Source organism: Neopsephotus bourkii, unplaced genomic scaffold, assembly GCF_033783945.1.
Source record: "Neopsephotus bourkii isolate Nb327-2 ecotype Australia unplaced genomic scaffold, CSIRO-AGI_Nbou_v1 NB_887, whole genome shotgun sequence".
NCBI lineage: Eukaryota > Metazoa > Chordata > Aves > Psittaciformes > Psittacidae > Neopsephotus > Neopsephotus bourkii.
In genome coordinates, this window is record NW_026901381.1 from 364,288 (window position 1) to 388,213 (window position 23,926).

The following is a 23,926-nucleotide window of genomic DNA, read 5'->3' on the forward strand; positions in this document are numbered from 1 at the left end:
CCAAGAAAATACCACATCAGTAACACCCATCATTCAAATTGAACTGATTTAGAATAACAATTTCTTTTCTAAACCACCATTGAACTTACTGCAGTCCTATGTACTAGGTGCTGCAGATGAGACATACTATTCTAGGGATGGTTAGCATAAAATTCATTATATAAATATTATATTAAGATAAAGCGACTATAACATACCTGAAACAAAGGAAAAGTGGTTAAATGAGTACTGAGAAAGAACAGAAATACTTTAAGAGGCTCCAAAACATCACATAAAACTTAAGTGAGAAACTTCAGAACCATTTTCAGCACCTCCATCTCTTCTGCTGAAGAAATAAAATGATGCCTATGTATGACCACATCATTGCTTCCAAGGGATTCATCTGCTCTCGTGGCCGATTTCTGCCACCTGGATCAAACAAGGAGCAATGCATCTCTGCCCTTCTTTTGCAAATCTATTATGCACTTTCTCTACAGAATAGAACTTAAAAGCAGGTTGTCTAGACCAAAGACAGCTCAATTACTAAATTAATTTCCACAAAGGCCTGATAGATTTTATGTCTACTATTTAAGCATTTAAAGATGTATCAGCTACAGAAGCCCTCTAAAAAGGCTATTTGACCTTTCCTTCTGATTTCTAAAGTGTGAAACTTTTATTCCTCATTATTTATTCATTAGAGGAAAAAGAGAAGGCAACTGCATTTTATGGTACACGCTTTCAAGCTCATCTTTACAAGCATGAAGAGCCTGGGAGTTTATAGTTTTCATTTCAGACAGCTGCAAATGAAAATCTGTATCTTGGCATTTATATCATGTTCATCACATCGCTATCTGGGCAGCTCACATAATGATATTATTCCAGCTGATCCTGTAAATATTGGTTTTCTCTAGTATTACTTATTCTTTCATTTCAAACCACACCAGCTATTACAATACAAAGTCATGGGAATCCTCTCATGAGGAGATGTAGCTTACATTTAGCTTCCACAATATGCGATTGTCACAGGCGTGGGACAACAGTCAGGGGATGGAGCTGAACAAACATTTGACACTCTTTTAAAAGGCAAAATCAATTCTCAAGTCATTTTCATATCAATAACAAAGAATATCATAGATACTTTATAGAGTATATAATAAGATCATTATATATTTCTTTTCTAATATAGACCAACTCTTGACTCCCAGGCGCTTCTGCAGTAACCTATTTTCATCTGTCTTTTGGCCAATTTTAGAAGTTTCAACAACCTTGGTTAAATAATATTGTCCGTATTCAGATCCTTTTTTGCCAGTGCCCGATCTGAGCAGAACATTATAATACACAGACCATAGCTGAGTTAATGCAGCCCTTGAATTGCTCTGCTGCTTAGAAGCCTGATCAAGTGAGGAACTGTACTGTCTACGGATGATCAAGGAAGAACAAAAAGTGACATTCCCTTCCTTCATTCTGGTTGCTGACATTTTGCCAAAGCCTCCAGCACTTGAACATCAATATTTAAAACATGATAGTTACTCACTGCCCCAACTCAGCCTCCTCATACTAAAGTTACATTCACAGCAGGAATGCAGTGTCAAAGCTGTGTTTACCATACAGGAGGCTACCTTTCGCATTGCTATTGAAGCGTTCCACCAAGATTCCTGCTCAGATGGCATGTGTACGTGCATGTGGAGCTGGTTCCAAATGAATTGGGTTAAGAACAATTCTACCTGATAAATTAGAGGAAATAAAAAGGCAGTTAATGAGCTGGCAGCAGCAGCAATGCTAAAGCAAACAAGCTCTGCAAACACAAACCAGCCACCCTTTGCTTTGGAAAGTTATCCTAAAGATTAACCAAAAAGACATTTGGATGAAAGTTTGTGATGGGTACAGCAATGTCCATTAACTTCATTTCAAACTAACCTTGGACCCCAGCATACACAAGCCCAAGAATCACAGAATGGCTTAACCAGGTCTTGTCCTTTGCCTCATCAGACCCGCTTCAGCCTATAGAAACAAGGTCAAAAATTCCATCCCAAGGTATCTCTGCACTTCCTAATATTGAAGACAAAATCATCTGCACGGCCACAGCATAACATGCACACTTCAGAGTACCCTGCGCATCAACCATGGCCAGGCAGCATTGCAGAGAACCTCAAGTGTGCCATTAGCAACAAAGAAATACCACAGCCCTTTGGGTCCTCTGTGGAGAACATCCAGCAACACTGCACTTCCATGCAGAGCCTGGGTCCCAAACAGTCATGTAAAGATGGGTTAAGTGCACAGAAGCAATGCAGAAATTACACACAATTCTGTTCCTTTTCAGATCCACTATATCAAGAAACTAGTACACTTTGAGTAATATCCCTCATCCATTAGAAGGTAACCTGCACCCCAATGCCTCCAGCCCATAGGGAGCAGAGGGTACATCCAGAGCTTCACAAAAAGCTGCAGATGCATTTTAGTATTTGAAGAGTTAAGTGGCCAGTACTGCCTAGGCCACTTTTCTGCCTACAGAGATCACATTAGACACACAAGCTCCAAAAATACAGTGTATGGTTTGGATTAGCACTGCTCAGGTTGGCTGCGCTCCCCTGGCCTCCCTCCCTCCTGCTCTGACCAAGCAGAAAACATTTAAAACCCCCATAATGTATCTCCAGCTCCCTTTCTATTATGTATTATCCCTGGTCCTGAATAAAACAAACCTTAACATACCAAGTCCTTTATCTTGCTCCCTCCTTTTACATGATCCTTAACAAAAAATAGCAAGTGATATGACCTAAACCACTGTACTTCAGTAACAGGGAGTGAAAGAACAGCAACATACTAATCTCTTCCTGAGAGTTTTTATTCCTGGAGCCTTTTTAAAGTTAACAGGATTTTTCTTCTTTTTAAAACAAAATTAAACTGGATCCTGTTCTTTGGGGTTTTATTTCTGAGGGCACGGTGTTGGCTTGTTTGGGGTGGGTTTTTTTTTTTTATGAGATGTGAACTAAAACAGGAATAAAGAAACAAACCAAAACAAACCCCAGCCCACACAGTAAAAAGCTACAACCCCATACACTGAAAATGAGAGAACTGATCTTTAGAAAGAGCTCAGCATCTGCTGCTCTTATTCCCTCAAGAGACCAAAGCCAAAAAAAGATTTGAGCTGTTCTTACTGCCAGATCTAAATTTCATTCCAAGGGCACTGGATCAGGTCTTTAATCCTTTACTTAACCACAAAGAACTGTGCTGAGGAGTTTAGTTCTTCCAAAACAACTGATAACATCCTGGAGGTTGGAAGCAGAGTGCTTGCCTGTGTCAGCCAAATCCTGCATGCCCTGCTTTTAAGTGCCACAGCAGATGCAAAACTCGTAAGACTCTCACTGATGTTTTCTAGGAAAGGAGAAAATCTCCAACACACACAAGCCCTGCTTGAGACGTGGCAAAGAATTAAAGAAACAGTTTAATACTTACAACTGAATTAAACCGTGTATGCGACATGATGTGTATACGCGTCATTTATTGATTCAGGATCTAAGATTCTTGTATATTATCACATTTTAACACATATTACGAGATGCCTTTTCACAGTTTTATCCGTTACATCTCATTGATTCTCCCTCCAACCTGATCTCCTGAAGTGCCCTTTTCCACCGCGTTTCAATGAACAGAAAATTCTCACACATTGTAAGCCAGCAGACGAACCCGAGCGTTTGGAAAACCTTTTATACCAGCACTGGGCAAGAAAAATCCAAGCAGCACTGGAAAAATAACATCTTAATAAGCCAAAAAAAAAGTGCAAAACCCAGTCAAGATACCCTGGCATTTGGAGGGGGTGTACTATGAGAGCCAAAGAACTCTAAATCACAGTGGTAAGAACTGACTTAAGATTTCATCATGGAAGTCCACACAGAAGTGCCCCTGCACGTGGCAGGGGGGTTGGAGCTGGATATCTTAAGGTCCCTTCCAACCCTAACTATTCTATGATTCTAAGTGTCTTCGTGATCCAATTTAGCAGCACTGGATCCAATTTTGTTTTCTGAGATTTAAATGTTCTCTGTCAAGACTTAACCATGCAACTGATTGCTAAGTCCTTAAGGATGCTGACATTACTACAAGTATATATACTAAAGCTCACTCATCAAGGGTCTTGGGATAGACTGAAGGACTCACATGGGCAAAAGAAGATCTCTCTGTTACAACTTTAATAGCTGTGGTGGTTTAAGGAAATAGTCTTGTAAATACTGTTTGGGTTATTTATGAGACACTGGAGGATCTTTTTGTTGGATGAGCCATAAAAAGTACAGAATGCTTGCCAAAAAAACAGACCGAGGTTATCTAGCCAACAAAGAAGCTTTAAAAAAAGAAATCTCTTCTCGTATCATGGAAGTGTATGAAGCCAGGATGCTTTCTCAGTACCACACTTACAAAATGAGACTTCTATAAAAGTTCATAAAGTCAACAGAATCTGACAGCAAATAGGCCCTTGCCAAGACAGAATTCACTACTGGCTTAAACTGACACTCATTTACTAGGAGACTTGACGAGATAAACAGGGGCAGGTATCCCTCGTTTTCCATATTTGATGTCTCAGATGACCTCCTGGAAGCGTATCAGCTACTGGATCTGGATAACTACTCTCCAAGCAGAGGAGCAGCATTTCTTAAACACACTTGCAACTTCTGAGATTTAAATGCTCCACATTAATAATAATGGCAGTTGCCTACTGCAAACCTCAGGGATGCTGAAGTTCGGATAGAATACAAATATTCATCTCCTCCTTTGGGTTGAATAGATAGGAGCTTGAATATAAAGCAAGAAGAAAGTTTCTACTTCTTACAAGTCCAGAAAGAACCAATAATGATCAGGGCACTTGGCTGCCACGTACCTACAGCATTCGATCACACGTAAGGCAATGCTGAGTCAACACTTTCTGGGTGACCAGATTTATATCCACTACTGTGTACATCTGTGCCTCCTCACTCCACTCAGACTTGACCTCCTCTACAACCTTTCACAACTCTTTAGACAGAGAATGATTCCTATTAACCAACCTGGCACATTTTCTGCGCCCTAAAACACCTCTAAAGGAATATTAACATATCGCCTGGTTTACCCAATCCTCTAGCATTTCTAGTGTGCTTGCAAACTGCAATCCAACACTGGAATCACTAACAGTGGGCAGAAAGAAGACCACAGACCACACAACATACTGCACTACTCATGACACAAGGACTGAGACAGTCAATGCTCAGAACTAAACTCCTGGTTCTTGGCCTTCTAAGTAGTTGATGTTCTTAAGCTGTAATTTCTTTTTTACCTGGATAGGGTAGGGAAAGACACTTCTTCCCCACTGAAAACAATGCTTTCCTGTCTCAGTTAAAGCATGCTGTAAAAAGACAAAGCAGCACTAGAATTTGACAAACATATGTTAAATTCCCTAAACAAAGTAAATATTTTGAAGTGACTACCCCAAACCCACCCATAAAATAAAATAAATCTATATTGAAAAAAATATTGATTATTCAAACTCCAGGAACTTCTATAAAGCAGAAACAGAAATGTCAGGAGTTGTTACAGTTTATAAACTGGAAGAGTGTAGAGATTGAAAGACCCCTGCAATAATCTTAAAGGACATTCAGAATCCTGCCAACACAACATTTTTGCTGCAGAAATCCTGGGTTCATGCTCTTCAAGGTGGATTTCAAGTGCCAGGCAGCAAAGAGCACTAACTCAATTGGATAGCGAACTGTTTGCTCTGTCAAAGCTTTTTGCCAAACACATATATATAATTTTTCTTTTCGCTATATGGATAATCAACCCCAGATGGCAATTTACATAGGCAAGAGCATAAAGGAATCCGTGCACTGCTGGTGCTCTCAGCCTCAATCAGAGCGAGCTCGGGCGTTTGAGAATGTCACTGTTTATTTTTAATTGCTGTGTCCCTCCTTTGTGCAGGTTCAAGCGGTCAAAGATGTCGAAGTCCATTAGGAGGACTGGGAGGTGATGCCACTTCATTTGGGGAGAGGGTTCTTCAAATGGAAAAAGCAGCTGGTTTGTAATGTCCCTAAATGCCCAGTGGGCACCAGCTGTCAATCTCAGTTACCATAGGGTCAGGGCAAAAGAAGGTCAGAGAGAGTCATAAACCACAACGTGTTGTGAAATGTGCTTCCTCTGTTACCTTGTAGGCCTGAGAAAGGTTTGACCTCTTATAGGTATCCTAGCCCAGCTCCACACAATGCTAGTGGGGCTAAGTACAACACACACACTTCCAAAAGCTGCTTCCCTTCCCTGTGCCTGGGTTTCCAGACCCGTACAACATGGACATGGATATTCACAAGCTGCCAATGGCAAAATCCACAATACAGAACTCTGCCCGTCTCTATCAACCACTCAGAGGTCCAAGCAAATCTTCTGTTTCATACAAGGCAGTGCAAGGATGAATTCATTAACAGCAACTGAAAATAACTACAACTTTGAGGGAAGCTGTTAATACCATGAAAGCCAAGTGGCTTCTCTTTGTCAATGACCCATTTACCTGCTAGCCTGCCTTTTACTTCACTGTTCTCCCCATCACTTGGGAAGAAGCATCTTTTAAAGCCCCACTTAAAATCTTCCCTACCATTCTTTTAAACATGCAAGTTATTAACTGTACATTTGTCATTTTCCCCCCTTCACACACATTCTTAAGAAGCAGACTAATTCCTAAACACATTTCTCCAAAACATTCTTGGACTACACATGAAGAGCTGAACAGCCTTTTCCAGATACCATCTAGTTACGCATTCTTTAAGCAAGCAATAATGACTCTGCTCTGTCCCACCCCCACCTCCAGAGCACAAATCCACAGAACTCTGGCCAATGCTACGCCAAAAGGCAAGCAGCTAATGAGCCACACAAGGCCCCATTGGGCAGGAGCCATCATCACCCAGCTCTCACCAGCCTTGTCCTCCTACCTACTCCTTCCTCCTTGAGCCTGTTGTGCAGGCAGGCCCAGGACAGCAAGCAGGTCACAACAGAAAACGGAAGGAATGCTGGCAAGGGCAAAGCTTGAGAGGTTGAAACCAGAGCTACAGCCCCAGCAAAGCATATTCCCTGCAGGAATTAGAAGCATGGCTTCCAGAATGGGCTGCAGGCTGCAAAATGAGAGTATGGGCAGTGAGGAACTCCCCTGGGAAAGCAGACATGGGATACACATCACCCAAATCAGTTTCACACAAAGGACAATATGATATGAACTACATGGCCACAGCTATCACAGGAGAGGACAACCAAAAAAATCATAAGTTATCAGCAAAACAGTTCAGGTGGAATAAGAATGCCTCACCGAGTCCTTCATTTGCACACTAAGTATGGGCAAAAAGGAGAAAGCAGCACATTCACTCAATGAAAGAACGCACTCAGAGTAACATGACTTGAAGATAACACTGACAGTCCCCAGAAGGGTCCCACCCAGCCTTAGTCAGCCAAAAGCTGCCTCCTCTCAGAATGTAACTGGATGTGGCTCCTGGAAGTGCAGCTGCAAAATGCTTCACAGCTCTTGACCCATTTGGGGCAATTAATAAGGGGGGAAAGTCAGAGCCACTCAAATCAGCACCTGCGAAACAGGCCTCAGCTCTTCCAAGCATAAATTCACCTTGTTTGCCTTTAAAGGACAGATAGATTTTTAAGGAAATAAAACAGTAACAACAGTTAAGCAGTCCAAAGGCCATTGAAAAACCTTTCAACAGGCTCTCCACAAAGCCCAATGGCAGCAAATCACTGCTGCAGCCCAGCAGAACATGCTGACACCAACTGAAGCCCCAAACAAAGAGAATGTGCATCAAGCATTTCAGTGCCCTCTTGTCATTTCGTTCACTTCCACACATCACAGGATGTGCGCACCCTATCCCAATCCTTTTGTAAGCTTTCCCACTGCAGCATGGCTCAAATGAAAGCAACCTCAACTCAAACCTTGTTCAGCCCTGGAGCACATCCTAGCTTGGAAACATGCCCACCTTGCTTTTTGAATTTGAAAGTCTAACATGCTAACCTAGGTCAGCATTCATTCAACTAAAACTGAGCAGGTAACTTCCCTGGCTGCCTTCTTTAAGAATCTCTGTGTCTCTTCCATTAGAAACTGGCTTATAGGAGAGTACAAAGAAATTGAAAATGATTGAACAATTTCAGACTAGAAGAGAACACTCTCTTCTTTGTTGAGTGGCTCTTTCTATCAAGAAAACTGGGGGGAGTGAAAATGAGAGACTCACCTTCAGGGCAGGAATCTCCACATTGTCACCAAGGCTAACGGAGCCAGAAAGAATAGTCCCTGTCATCACCGTGCCTTGACCCTTGATAGAGAAGCAGTGGTCAACTGCCATAAGGAAGTGTCCCGAGGGGTCTCTTGATGGCAGGTAAGCCTGAGACTTCAGGACCTGAAAAAAAGAAGATAAAAGCAGCACCATGCCTGGGTGAAAAGCCATGACAGCCACGGAGCAAGAGGCAGGCAAAGCGGATGATTGATGGAGCCAGCTTGCAGTTTTACTGACTTCAGGCATCTCCCAATGAGCTTAGAACGCACCAATGTCAAATTAAGTGCGTGCCACAGAGGAGACTCACACTTAGCAGCAGGAACACTTCGATTTTCTGCCTTACAAAGATTTGGTGCTGCACATTTCGCTTTGTTAGCAAAACCGCACCGGCAATAAAGTTACTGCCAAACTCAATACAAACACTGCAGCAAAGCAAAAAGAAAATATCCAGTGCATCGTGTTTCCCCCCCTTTTCTTTCCTCTCTCAAAAGTACAATTTTACAGTGCGTTTTGCTACTTCAGCTTCTTGTGAAAATTAACTTACGTATAGATACCAGTGCCCCATAAAGCCCATCCCTGCCTCCCTCCCAGCCAAACTATTACACTGGGTTCAGTTTTCAAAGTCCACTTCCCCTTCAGGTTTCTGTTAACACTTCTTGGAGGACCAAACCACTGAAACACAGCCGCACGAGTACCATTTTCTAGAGACATTCTCCAAGTTTAGGATTTCTGCTTTGCTGACAAATGCTGCTTCTTAAAACCTGTCATCATAGACAGCAGAGCTGAATTATGGAAACAGTCATGTACGCAGCAGTGTTTCAGAGGAACTGGATCACCCCCATCTCAAATCACTTTTGATCTCTGCTCTAACATCAGCATGTAAGCTTGGCACTGCCTTGAAACGTCTGCTTTTAAGATCAGAAACTGCTGGTTAAACCCAGCTTGTAATGGCAGAACAATGGAGAGTCTCTTATCAAGAACAGAAAGGATAGCTTGAAGCTCAATGCCACGGCTCACACCACATTTGCCAGGTCTTCTAATACTAGGTCTCAGTTGACAAACAGCTGCAGTATGGGCATTTCCTTCAAAGGTTTTAACATCCCTGTAAACGTACCCAGAATCAGATGGAGGCAGAACTGAGGACCTGCCTATCTCCACCTCTCTATGCTGTGGATAGCCTGCTTCTTGCCAGTTCTAGTCTTGCTTTCCATCTTTTGCAGCTGTGCAAGGCATGCAGTGAGCAAGGCAAAGTATCACAGAGAAAGATGGTTTCAGCATGAAGGCAGGAGGATGGAGTCTACACTTGCTTATGCCAGAACTCCCACATGTTGTCACTCTTTACACTATTAAGCTTTCCACAGGTAATCACTGACTATACCTCTCAGACTGCCCAAACAGAAACCCCAAAGCTTAAGAGACGTGCTAAGCCTGCACAATTGTAATCAAAATTGGCAGGTGCTATGATCTGGGTACAAACATGTCCCAAAAGGGTTCCTGCTTTCCTTAAATTTAACAAATCAAATGAGTAAACTCAGTGGATTACCTCCTTCGTGCCTCAGCTTCCCAATCTAAATAGGGATTAAAGTCACCTCTACGCTTCCTATAGGTCTTTTGGAAGTAAATCAACTGTTTGCCAAATGCTCAAGACCACAGTGATGTGTGCCAAAGAAAAGTCTAGGAGGAAATCAATCATTCTTGAATGCAGAGCAGTATTTGAATGGAGACAAGAATCCACACAGAATAATGAGCATTCAAACCAGCTATGGGCTACCTGCTCACTAGCTGAGCTCTGGCCATCCTGTGTAATGAATGAGGTAAGGGTTGTTTGGGATAAAGTACCATGCACTTAAGCACTGGGTCATAATACACACCAAAGGAAGGAAATAGCTCCCAGCGTGTAACTTTTTCACTCCCAACTTCACAGATTTACTGTTCTCTTAACTGTGGTACAATTATAAATCACCTCCCAAGGATTTAGCAGAATTTTAAAGCTATTTTCTATTCATTAGGCTTTGCAATCCTTTACAACTTTAAAGCCAATTTCAGCACATGTGTGATAGCTGTGTCTTAAGAAACAGCTCTTCAAAAGCACTGAAGCCTTTTGGGGCATCAACCTCAACTTCTCAACCTATCTAGTTGAAGATGACCCTGCTCATTGCATGCGGTTTGGACTAGATGAGTTTTGCAGGTGCCTTCCAACCCAAACTATTCTATGGTTTTCCATCCACTGGAAGGACTCCCTAAAGTATCAGGTTCCTTAAACTGACATTACTGCAAGAGTTTCTCAGCTCTACATACTAATACAGTGCACTCCAAAGGACGGAAAGCAAAGTTCAAGTCTGTTTTGTGTTATTATGATGCTCTTGAGCAGGTACCTCGATTAATTCAGAAACGCCCAGAGGATTCTCAGACTCTGGGGCTTCTGGTCCACCGGGCTTTGCTGCAACAGCAACAATAGGGCATCCGCAGAACCTGAAAGAGAGAAAGACCAGTGCTGTTTCAACTATCATTAAAACAATCGTAACCTGAGCTGGAGTCATAACCTTCACAACAGGAGCCAAATGCAAGGTGGCACATGATGAGTACCTGAGGCTGCAGGCAAACTGCAAGGACAGCAGAAAGGTCAGAATTTGCTGCAGTCAAAGTTCTCAAAACACACAAGTCTCAAAGGTGCTGAGAAGAGCAGTACTTCAGTGAGCCTCAGTTTAGCTTTTCTCTTACAATGAATTTTACTCAAGTCTTTAATATGCCGTCATAAAAAAGCAGGAACTGCCATATCCAACTAATCTTTGCTTTCTTGTCCTGCTGAAGCTCTCTTTTTCTGTACACCAAAACCTATTCCTTTGATTCTTCTATCAAAATGTGACCTAACAGCTTCGACCCCTCAGCAAAGCCAGCTGCGATCCAGTTTGTGTAACCACCAAATAAATACTGTGTCTGTATGGTACCTTCTCACTGCATAACACTAACACTTCCACTTGGGAATCTCCCTGCCCTTCATTCATTATGTATTTCAATTAACTTACCTGAACAGAACTGACAAACACCATACCAGCCAGAGCTACGTTATATAGGGTATAACCTTCCAGCATTCTGCTCTCCCTACTTGGGGCAATCCCATTTCTCATCCTCAGTTAAGGCACAGCTCCACCACATCCTTATCTCTGGAGAGAAAGCAACTTGCAATTCACAACAAAGCTGCAAGCCCATAAACTAAAACCCAACAAAACCAAAATCAAACCGGACCTGGACCTTCTGCCCCAGTTTTAGCCAACCTGAACTCCAAACAACCCTTTAAACTGAAGAGCTTCATTATAGGAAACTATTTCTTTTTAAATGCTACTTGTGGATGCAAATTCAGGGCTACATTTGAGTTTCTGGTAATCTTCCCACTCATCACCTCTGCTGGATAATTGTGTTTAGAAGCATGGTGGAAGGGAAATGCAACAAAATGTATAACAAAAATACTTGACCCACAAGTACACTGTTAACATTACCACCAACTTACTTGGTATTTTCCAAGGTCTTCTGCATTTTCTTTGTCATCTTCTCAATGGCACTTTGTCTCTTCCCCTCTGGAAGGAGATCTATTTTGTTCAGAACTACCACCATCTTCTGGCACGCAATCTGCCCAATGACCAAGCACTCTGCTGACTGCGTCTGCATCCCTTTTGTCACATCGATCACCAGCATCATTAGATCAATAATCTGCGCACCTGGAGGAGAAGTCACAGTCACTATTGCAGCAGCATCAAAAGGTTAAGGATCACTTTCTCAAACAGTTTCCGTAAGAGCTGTCAGGATGTGTAGAAATACCCAGCAATATTAATACAAGTTGAACTGTAAATGTCTGTAAATGGGAACTTCAGCTGTTACATGCTACCATTGGATCATTACAAAAATATGGAAACGTATGATAGTTTACCTATTCCTCCACATCAACACTTCAAGTTTAAGGTTGTTACCACGGCGTTTAAAAGAAAAAAAATAAGCAAAAAAGCACCACACATATAGCATTTGCCTCAAAGAAGATGATTTAAGAAGCTAAGCAATATGGTAGAGCCAAGGAACACACACAACACTGCAGACAATTGGATGCTTGCAGCAATCCTAGTAAGAGCCAAGGACATGGCACATCACATCCAATCCTCAATGACACCCTTGCTTCTTTCAGAGTCCAAGATTTGATGGAAGGGGAGACAAGATGACCAACCCCAGCAGCAGGTTCATCTAAATAAATTGTGACAAAGAAGCAATTTAAACCCTGCTATTTATACTATAATGACTATACTGTCATTCACTCCAGGTCAGCTCTACAGAGCTTGAATATATAACTTCATACACAGCCACACACACATCCAATTCTTCAATCTCTTCAAGATCAAGTCGCTACAATCTTAGGCTGAAATAACCCATCAAACTCATGGATTATTCGCATTTTGTTTTTCAAATCACTGCTGTCGCAATCCCTTAACCCTGTGACTGAATCAACCTGAGTTTCATGGATTTACCTTAGTTTTCAAGGAAACTTCTGATGGATTTTAATGAACATCAGGCCTTCCACTAACTACATTCAGAATTTCCCTGTCTCACTCCAGGTAACTGGGATACTCTGAATACCCAAAGTACAGCACAGATTTCAATATTAAGAAACCTTAAACAAACTAACACAAAGTTTAAGCTGAACTACCAGAAAATCCCATGTCAAAACCCACATTTGGAAAGAATACAGAAGCCAGAAATCACGCTGCGTTCTGGATTCAAGGACTTTTAATATCTGCCTTCAGCTTTTGATAGGAAGAACAAGAAATCAATACAACTGCTACTTGTTCCTCCGACCTCTCCAACCTTCCCCCTGCTTTTTGTTTAAGCCTTCCCCATTGCTCTGACATCAGCTACCCTTGTTTGCAATTCCCACGAACTCCGGATAGGAAACGGTTCGGAGGTTGGAGTGCACGGCTGGGAGAGTGGGTGGGAGCTACTATGGATTTATGACCACAAATGACTGTTTTCAGCCTACCAAAGCTTTCATCTTGCAACAATGAACGTTAAAACCTTCGGAGCACTAGTGGGATAATCACATCTCCAAAGCTCCTGAAGGATTTTCCCCAATCATTGCAAATCTCTCTCCAAAATAAACTTCACGTCTTCAAAAGTCATTCCAATTTTTATTGTTTCAAGAATTTTATTCATTTACAGCTTGCTTACGTTGCACCACAAGCATCAGCAGGGCTGTACAAAAGGATCGGGATTATACAGTCATAGAATAGTTCGGGTTGGAAGGGACCTTCAAAGGTCATATAGTCCAGCTCCTCTTACAGAAGTCTACAATGCCATAGGATTTAGACATGCTACAGACCTGAAGGCCAGGAAGCAAGAGGAAGGAACAGCATGAAAACAGTTCAAGTGGGATACTTCATAAAGGTGAGGTTTTTAAACTTAAACACATATAACCTGCATTAAAATACACCAGACAGTAATTCTCACTACACAGGTAACATCCTTAAAATGAATGGGAAGAATTAAAACCAAACCATCAAGACAAATTGATTATTATCTAGGGAACGATGCACCTAGTAAAACATGCATCTAGATAACAGAGGGGAGACTGAGATGAGCTCTTAGGCAGAAGCTCTTCCCTGTGATGGTGCTGAGGCACTGGCACAGGGTGCCCAGAGAAGCTGTGGCTGCCCCATCCCTGGCAGTGTTCAAGGCCAGGTTGGACACAGGGGCTTGGAGCAAGCTGCTCCAGTGGAAGGGGTTCCTGCCTGTGGCAGGGGTTGGAGCTGGAGGAGCTTTAAGGTCCCTTCCAACTCAGTCTGGGATTCCATGATAAAACAGGAGACAGGATATGGGCCTGCACAGTTAAGAAGAATGATATAGAAGGGATGAGTGTTCCACAAGCCCTAAAAGCAGGCAAATGACTTGAAATAGCTCTGAATGAAGCAGATACATCTGCACGTAAGGAAGGACAGGTCTGCACATAAAGAAGCACAGTTACCTGCATGTTACCTGCATTGAAGCAGGCCATAGAAAACCAATTATAAACTATGGGGACATTGTTATAAAACCTACAGAAAAACACATGGGTGTCACCTTTTCCTTACTGTTTCATCTACAAAAGAGACCTTCAAATTCATTCAAAAAGATAAAAAGTGCTCCTGAGCTGTGATTTCTCACTTCACTTGGAAAGAAAATAGTGAAAAGATCAACTATCAGAGCAGCCTTCATGTGATGACACACAGCTCAGATACAGCCCTGTCCAAGGCAAATTAAACAAACCCGTTGTCATCAGAAAACAGAAAGGGGTGGGGAAAGATGGGAATTCTATTGCAAGATAAGCAGCTAAACCACAGTGAAAACACAAAGTAAAGTAGATAGCCCGGTGAAGAAAAACAGACAGATAACACATGAGCAGAGAGTATGTGGATACCAGCCAGGTCCAGGGAAACGCAACAGCAGCAGCGCGAAGAAGAGACCGCAAGAAGCACCAGCGAAGCCTAGGGCAGCAGCACAGAAGGACCCTCACATGGAAAACAAAGTCAAGTCCCTCTTTGAACAGTCACATCCAACTCACTCTTGGGTCTGGATTTTGGGGAGTACCCAATTATGACCAGCCTTTAGGGAAGTAACTGACTACTCTTTTCCCATGGGACCAGTTGAAGCAGAGACATCCTTGATTACAAGTCCTAAAAGCACAGAAGGCAACACCTCTGTTTCCCTAAACTGGCCATCAGCTCCATCTCTCAAAGAGAAGAGCAAAACGATACCACATGGACCACATCATCCACAGCTCTCGTGCCCCTGATGGAGCTTCTCAGCTCCTCTGCAAACACTGGAAACCACAGATGACCCAGAAGAACAGCATGCACTGAAAAGGTGTGCCCTGATGAACTTATAGTCTTTAGGAGAAATTCACTGCATGCTCTGCATTAGTGCTATTTAGCATATTAGAGCTTCAAACCTTTAGTCAAACCAGAGTTCCAGGCACCAAGGCTGCAGACCTTCAGCCCCTACATCAAATTCACTCCTTGGAAACTTGCTGTACAGCATCACACAGCTCATACAAGCAAAGCACACTTGATTTTGCCCAATCAAGCTTAAGTAGACAAACTCTGCAACGTTCATGTGCTACTGCGTCACAACCTTACATAAAGGCATACCATTAATAAAACCCATCTGCTACACCAGTGTTTCACAGGGTACCACCAGGTGAGAAACCAACTCGCACGCTGCATGTTTAAGAACTGTAAAGCACCATAACTGCCATGTTTATTGTGTAACAGAACATTATGTCTTAAATAACAACTCTCCTCCCACCTCCATCACAGAAGTCATTGCAGTTCTACATGTACCAGAGCTTAAAACACCTCCTGTTTGTGCAACCTGTTGCATGCTTGCAAGTTACATATATATATGCACCCCCAAGCATCCAGGCTGAGCTGTGTGCAGCTAGAGCTGTACAGCAAAGCCAACATTTACATTGAGTTAACGAGGGTATTATTAGGTCTAGAAAACCAAAACATTTCAGCCTCTCAGATTACTTCAACAGTTCCAAAAGCTTACTACTACTTTATGTGCACTGTACCCGCTTCCAGCGCCATTCAGTTACGAAGTCCATGCACTAACAATCTCACCCTTACTGAAAAGGTGAACTGCAAAGCCTTTGCAATGAACAGACAACATCTCAACTGTTTTCTCTTCAAGCAATGTAGAGAATCAGACTGGTTTGTGTTGCAATGGACCTTAAAGCTCATTCAGTTCCAACCCCTGCTAAAGGCAGGGGCATCTTGTGCTAGAGCTCATCTCAATCTCCCCTCTGGCCGGATAAAGCTATTCCCTTTGCCCTGTTCATACAGGCCCTTGTCCAAAGCCCCTCTCCCATGCTTCTTGTCAAAGAATCACAGAACCATTAGGGCTGGAAGGGACCTTTGGAGATCATCTACTCCAACATGCTGTTACGTAAATGTAGGTCAAGGCCATTATAGCATTTACAAGTACTACTATTTTGGCAAGCACTATTTTAGCTGGGTATTAGAGTAACCAGAATCCATCAACATAAAGCCAGCTGGCTTCCAAATAGTAAAACTGGGCTAGTGAAAGGAAGAACAGAGGTGTGGGTCACATCCCTGGGTGGGCAAGGGGAGGTTTGTGCCACCTCAGGCACAGATTTGACTCGTGGCTTCTTTAAGCTACTGTGCCCTGTCCTGCTTCAGGTAATCTTTTTAGCTGACTTTGCACAAACAGCGCAACTCCTGTTCACAGGCACCGAAAGGAAGCAGAAAATGGAGTTTGAAATGTAAAAATAAAGTAATTGTGGGCCATGGGCTATAATTTGATTTCACGCTTTACAAGGAAATGAAAGAGGACTTCCTTAAACATACCTTGCCTTTTTTCTTAAGTGCGCTTTTTACCATGTTAGGATTTCCTCCAGTGCAGAAGAGAAAATAGGATTGTAGAAAATGCACCGTTCTCAAGTATCATTGCTACTCAGGGGCAAAGCTCGGTTTTAATGTGCACTTCCCATTCTGGGGAAGAGGAAATTCTTCAATTAATAAACCGGGTGGACTGAGGCGAGTTTTTAGGGTTTAATCAATTTCATCTGCAGGCAGCATAAAAAGCCCGACTATTCCAGCACTTCGGCCTCCCCAATCCCCCTTCCACAAAAAATAACAAAATCAATGCTTTATCCCAAATTCTTTGAGGTTTCTATCTCCTGTCTCAGGAAATATTGTCTATATCATGCCGTGAGTATAAAACTTCCCCTTTCCACACACCCCCTTTTTGTTAAGGATCTTTATTCAGTAACAACTACATTATTCTCCGCTTTCGTATACAGTAACACTGTGGGAGATGCTACAAGGCACACAGGATTTTGCTAGGTACCTTAGGGGAGGCATTGTGATGAATAAGGAAGATGTTTTATGGGATAGGAAATCCCTCCAAATTGAAGCAGAAATAAGAGGTGTGAGGGGAAAGAGCCGTGCACACAACCGGAGCCCATGAATTACACATGAAGAAACCCTTTACAGAGCAATGCAAATCAGGGATCAAAACCGATACCACAACTTTCCTTAGGAAACACTTTGAAAAGAACAGGAACTCGCAGACTTCAGGCATCCCACCACCATTCCCAGGCACCATTCCTGAAGACTGCAGTGGCTGTAAGCGCACAGGGAGCTGGGCAGCTTCAGGCTCTGGATAGCTGGGAACACCTCTGATAGCAAGAGCCAGACTGGCCACACACTTCTTTCTGAATGCACAGTAAAGCTTAGAATTATCCATATTACATTTGATTTTAGAACTGTAAAGAAACCGCTGGTTGCACGAATTCCCTTCAAATCAAAACCAGCCACTAAGGTCTTTCCTAAACTGACTGCTATAAAGAGAAAGCAGGATGACCATAAGAACAGAATTCAGAGAAGTCCATTTCTTGTATGTGAAATAACCTGTCCTTACAGTTATGTGTATTCAAATACAAACTCTAAGTGATGGAAAGAGATAATTGCTAATAAGGAATAAGAGAGTTCTTCTGCAAAAGACTTCATGCAAGAATCCAACTGGAATACTTTATACCCAGAGGGAACACTTTAGTATCATCCTGTGCAGTATCATCCTGAAGAGGCCACAGGCAATGAAAGCTTCTATCCTCTTGTTTGACAAGCCATCCAAGGAACTTGGAATGTGTTCTAACTACATGTCAAAAACAAGTCTGTGCTCTTTGAAGAGAGGAAATGCCTATAATGATCAGAGTATGTCAATAACCTCAATTGGCCACGCTGAAGTAGCATGAACAGAGCTGATAAGACCTCCATGAAGGTCACACTAAGATAGACTGAGGCGTATCTTCCACAAATGTTTTACTATATGCTGATGCATCGTGATATTGCACACAGGAACAAACTTACATTCAATGGACAGCTTACTGAGGAAAGAAGAGATGACCCTTTATAGGGTAAAACCAGAGGTTGCTTCCAACCTAACCTATTTTATGATGAGACAGCGCTATAAGAGGGAGAACACTTAAAACCCACAAGATTATAGAACAAGACCTGCCCATGTGCATTTCCCGGGACACCTGGCATCTTAGGCTTAAGTAATCCATTATTATGGGAAGGCAAGCTTTTTGTAGGACAACTCTGCATGTAGGCCAATTATTGTAAAGTCCATTATGCCCCCCTCTCCAAGTGTTTTATTCTCGCTACAAATTAAACAATACTTTAAGTTTTCAGAGACTATAACCAGAAGCATGAAGTGAGAAACACTGCCTCAGTCTTCACTCAAAGCTGAATAAACAGTCTATGTACTGTTAGGAAGTGTTAGAAGAAACTCAGCAAGTACAAATGTATTTATACAAATACTAGTACTATTACTTTAGAAAGTTATGAAAAGACATAGTCATTATATGGTGTCCAGTGCAAAGCTGGTTTACGTTTAGAAGCAGTCAGAACAGGTGAAGTATTACACTGTATGTGACGCAATACTGAAATGAAATCCTGCATTCAGATCTAATCACTTTCTGAAAAGGGAACCTGGAAGGTAAAGCAGCTTCAAAACCAGGAAACAAGACAAATGCAGCTGCATTCTTCACATACAACTTCATTTACAAAGAAAAATCCACGTTAACAACATGCAATGACAAGCACACATGAAGCTGAGCAAGAGAAGAGAAATAAAATATCTAAGAGCACAATCAATTATGAAACTGTAAATCACACAGCAACTCCAAACTCAGCGCTGCTGACACCATCTGGCTCCAGGCAAATGAAAACACAGATCTGATATTTCCACAATGAAGATTTTCAAAGCTACAACCAGCTGGATGAAGTTTCATCCTCTGTAATACATTTCTGGGTCTATCCTGTGTAAGAGGCATCAGGATGAAACTTAAACCAAGAGACACTTCATTCTTGCTTTGAGCCTCTGAAATGTTCACGTTGATTGCTTTTAAAGATGACGTAGCAAATGAGATAAGTAACTACTAGGGTCTGACATTTCAATTGCTCTTCCTCAAAATATTCCTGAAGAAAAGCAGAAAATCACCACAAATAATATTTTCCTACAGACAGGGAAGGACAGGGTAAAAAACCCTCCCTTGTACAAGAAATGCCATGTAATACATGGCACAGGTGAAAAAAGGAGGTGAAGCATCACATGAGAGAAGACATCCTTCCATCACATGCATCCAAGCCCTTTTCTGTAATACTACCTATTACCTGATCTGTATTTGCACACTGACAAGGCACAAACTGGACAGAGTCCAAAAGAGACCTCTACTTATTTTAAGGCTGGAAACACTGGCTGTAGTAGGGTTTAAAAAGCCTAGCTATCTTGAAAAGCAACCATCACTTTGAGTAGACACAGATGACTGCTACAGAAAAAGTCCGCATTTGCTGAACTGCACAGCGCCATGGTATTTCAGCTGCATTGATTTCTGCCTTGGCTTCAAGTCCAAAGTGCATAAATTGTGCATTAGTTAGCAAGCATTAACTTTTTAAAGTGTCATTCATACATAGCTGTATGCAAATGCAGACACCAGTAAAGCCGGAACGTTAAATACTGAGGATACTGTACAAAACTAGGGTAAAAGTTACCCAGCATTTCAGACTGAACATCATTACGCTGCTCATCATCTCTGGAGTACAATCCACGGCATATAGCAAGAAAAAAATGGTTATTTCATGCATGTGAAAGCAAAACAAATCAAAGAAGAAACCTACGGGGCTGATACTGTTTGGGTTGTAACCTTCTTATTTTTGTACTATGTGCCTGTCCTGCAGCTTGCATGAAAAGGTTCCATTCCATAATTTGGCACCCAGGCTATAAAACACCAACAGGAAAAAGCCATGTCAGGTTTCTAGTGTCTCAAACGACATGGGGAAATAGCACCTGTAACTCTACTGATTCCTATCAAACCCAGGCTTAGAGGTTCACAATGAAGTGCCCTGTTCCTTCTGTATAGAGTTGAGTCCATAAAACAAGGTTTCTGCAACAGCATGGCAGTGAGCTGTACAGTAAATCAACACTATGTGTTTGTGCTTCAGGGAGAAGAAAGGTGCTAAACAAAAGATGGATAGCCCACTTTGACCTCCTCAGCTGATAGCATGTGCTCAAGGTCCCAGTAAGCTCTCCTATGGCCCAATGAGTGACTAATTCAAGTGCCAGGCTTCTCAGAGCTGTTTTGCTTTCGTATCAAGGTCACGTGTGGTTTTGCACTGCTCTGAAGTATTAAACGTAACGTTACGCTTGGGCCTTACATAGTGACCGTAAATGGTCCCTGAAGGTCCATCAAGTCTTTAGAGCAAACACCAAAAAGAAAACAGGTCAGGAGAACCAAGATAAACCCCAATACAAACCTTTCTACAGTCTTGGCTCATATCAGCTTTGCATTTGCTCTCTACAGTATCTGCCACCAGGTTGCAAAGACAAAACACATATTTACACATGATAACACTAATTATGTTACAAAAAATATGACCACCCTCCCTCTCCACCTTTCAGAGTGCAGACAGACGTTGTCTTTGAAGCTGTTTCCAAGACCAGAAAGAGCAAACAGTGGCTAAGCAGCACAAAACGAGTCAAGCATTCAAAGAACTAAAGCAGCACTGAACCTGCGTGAATGAGGACATGAGCCCATCCGCAGTTCTGCCACACACCTGGAATCTTCTGCTCCATCTCTGAAGCCTCACTTCACACCAGGCAGAGACACACTATTCCCAGCCTCAGGAATGTTGCACCTGAGTGCTGAGATAGTGAGTGAAAGCCTTTGCAGTACCAACAGGCACAGAAATTCCTGTTACTTCCCTACAGGAAGCCGGAACACAAAGCTTCAGCCTACAGCAGGATATACATTTAGAGGCTTATTACTATGAAAAAGCAAGCCCTACAGAGTCCTATAAACGTGTTTACAGTCCTACAAAGCCAGGTCTGTACCAGAGAGACAAAAACAGTGCATTAAAGATGACCAGAATAACTTGATAGTCTCCAAGGTTGTTTCAGGGAGAGCAGTACCTAAACAGGCAAACAGCACCTACACACATCCCTTCTCCTTCAAACCAGCTTCTGTGTTAGCTTTGCAGACAACTCCACATGCTGTTTTCCAGGAACAGCACAACTGAAATGTTTCCTAATGGACATGTTCCTACTTCTGCATATATGCAAATACACTATTAACATGAAGTACTAGACTCCAAAGGGCGGCAGGGAGGAAAGGCACCAGAACAATCCTACAAAGTCCCTTTAAATCCTGTTCTCTTTCAGTGCTGTTTCACACTTGGCTCATCAACGTTTCAAGTTCTTCTGAAATTCTCCCAAGATGGTGTTGTTACATACTCACATCCAAGGTCTGATCACATCCCTGCCCATGTTCTAATGCAGAAAGAAACGGCACATCTCAGAAACCCTGACACAAGCAATACACAACTGGAGCACTTGATTAGTTCAGGACATAAAAACCATGCTGTGCTAAATGACCAACTAGTTGGGTTTTTTCCCCCTCTTTCCAAAAGACAGGAGAATTGTTACTACAGAGCATCTATTGCCTCCCTCTGGGTGCTCAGCAGAATTACTCTATTATGAACATCTTGGAACATGTTAGAATTTAAGTATATTTGGTCAGTTTAACATTAGATGACAGTAAGACCTTTTTTTTTTTTTTGCTATCTTTTGTGTTAACTTCTTAAAGTCCTGCCTGGCCAAAGGTATCTTACTGTAAATTCTTGTTCATTCTTCTGCCATATCTTTAACTGATCAATCTAACAAAAAGGTTTACGCAGCAGTCATAACAACTACCATCGCGCCAGCCACAGCCAGACCAGACCTGAGAATACATTTAGACACACAACTCCAAATGCATACCACATCTAAACAGCAGTCTGCATGCAGTCCAAGAACAGGAATAGCTACGGAAGATGTACCTTAGAGTAGTGCCAAGCTACCTTGAAATTTGCAACTCCATTAAGCTTTCCCCTACCTAAATTCACCTACCCTGAACATCACAAAAGACACAGGGATCCCCAAACCCATACCAACTAACACCTCAATCGAAGATTCACTCCTAGATTCTCTTCTCTCCATCTCTGCCAGTTCAAGGACATCCATTCTCTAGTGCACCTGCAGCTTTACATGGCTCACAAAACACCATTAAGAATCTAACTTTAAACTCAGCACAAATCAAGAGCATATTTTATGAGCCTAAGCAAGAAAATATTTCTTAAGCAATTCTGCACATCACCAGTCCAAAAGTAAATCTCCAATCCACCAGATTCTAAATCATCCTACAATAAAGAAAACCCTGTTTCCACTCAAAGCTGGAAATAGATTCACCTGATTCTACTCTTTAAGCATTTCAAGCCTTGAGCTACCTCACCTCTGGCTCTGAAATAAATCATCCAAAGGACACAGATCCCAAACCAAGGAGCCTGGTTTGTACTAAAATCAGTACTGATGCTTTTTACATGCAACAGAAGAGTTATAGTAGGCTATGGAAAGATTCATGCCCAGATCTCGGATTTGTTCCATCAGAGGATGCTGAAAAGATGCTTTTTAAAGGAAAAGAAATTGAGAGGTTTTGGGGGTTGTTTTTTTTTTGTTGGGTTCCCCCCCAAAAAAAAAGGAAAAACTAGACTGCTAGGGGCAAAGAAAAAAGCATTCTTCAGTTTTCTCTTCACCCTCCACAATACTGAAATAACATCAGTCAGGGTTATAAACATCTGTAATTGCCAGGGGAATGTACAATACATTCAGAAACTCCAGGCCCACATATCCTGTAGCTCTGCACTTCACAAACAAAAGGTTGGGGAAAGAAAGAGGGGGTGGGGGTACAGGGAATAAAGGCTTAAAGATTAAAGTCACAGGCAGAGACAGACGGCTCCGTTTTTTAATAACTGAAAACACGAGTTGTGCCTGAATGTGCTCATTGTTTTGTGGCGGGGGGGAGCGGCTCCGCACGCGGGACTGGCTGGCGACAGAACTGCCTTTGCATCAGAAATAAGATGGACAAAAAGGAAAGGGGGAAGGACACCAAACCCAAGCCCTAATTTCCCCTCTTGTAATGGTTAATGGTGCATTCAGGTAGAGATCAACAAATGACCCCACCTTGCCTTTATTAAACTGGGGAAGAGTCAGGGACTAGAAGTACCTGATTGTAAAACCCTAATGGACACGATGGAGGAGATGCCCGAAAGCTTTACGCTATGCAGGAAGCCAGGCTACAACAGGAACATCCTACCTAACCTACAGGCACAGCTATGGAACAGCTTGCTTATAAATCAATTTCTGCTAGCGCTTTTTTGGACAATAAAACCAGTGCTGCAAGGCTAAACTATGAGAGCTAAGCAGATTTTTATGGGGATTCAAGAAGTTTAGCCGCCATGAGGAAGTTCTTAAATCCGTTTTAAAAAGCATCAGCTATACTTTCAGCAAACCAAAAGGGTCACGAGTTCCGTGCACTTCAGTCACTGAAGTCATTAAATACTAGAGTACTGAAAGACTGAAAATGTTTGGGGTTCGTTTTCAAAACAGTTTCTCTCAAAAAAGCCTAAGAGTAGAAGATGCTTCTGGCAACTCAATACCCATGATTGCAAATTGGTATTATTTTAATATTTTGTATTTTTAATTCACAATTTTTAATCTAGAGGGTGGGGGGATAAATCATAAGCATTTCCTAAAAGGGGAAA

The 23,926-nt window shown here is 42.1% G+C and overlaps 1 protein-coding gene across 1 annotated transcript in view; it reads right to left on the reverse strand.

Annotated features, from left to right (window-relative positions):
• Positions 1 to 23,926, reverse strand: part of EEFSEC (eukaryotic elongation factor, selenocysteine-tRNA specific) — a 101,794-nt gene that overhangs the window by 58,118 nt on the left and 19,750 nt on the right. Inside the window, exons 2-4 of the mRNA XM_061357134.1 lie at positions 11,758 to 11,965; positions 10,625 to 10,721; positions 8,208 to 8,372 (exon numbers count right to left, since the gene is read on the reverse strand). Coding sequence (XP_061213118.1) covers positions 8,208 to 8,372; positions 10,625 to 10,721; positions 11,758 to 11,965 — 470 coding nt within the window. The remainder of the gene's footprint in view (positions 1 to 8,207; positions 8,373 to 10,624; positions 10,722 to 11,757; positions 11,966 to 23,926) is intronic.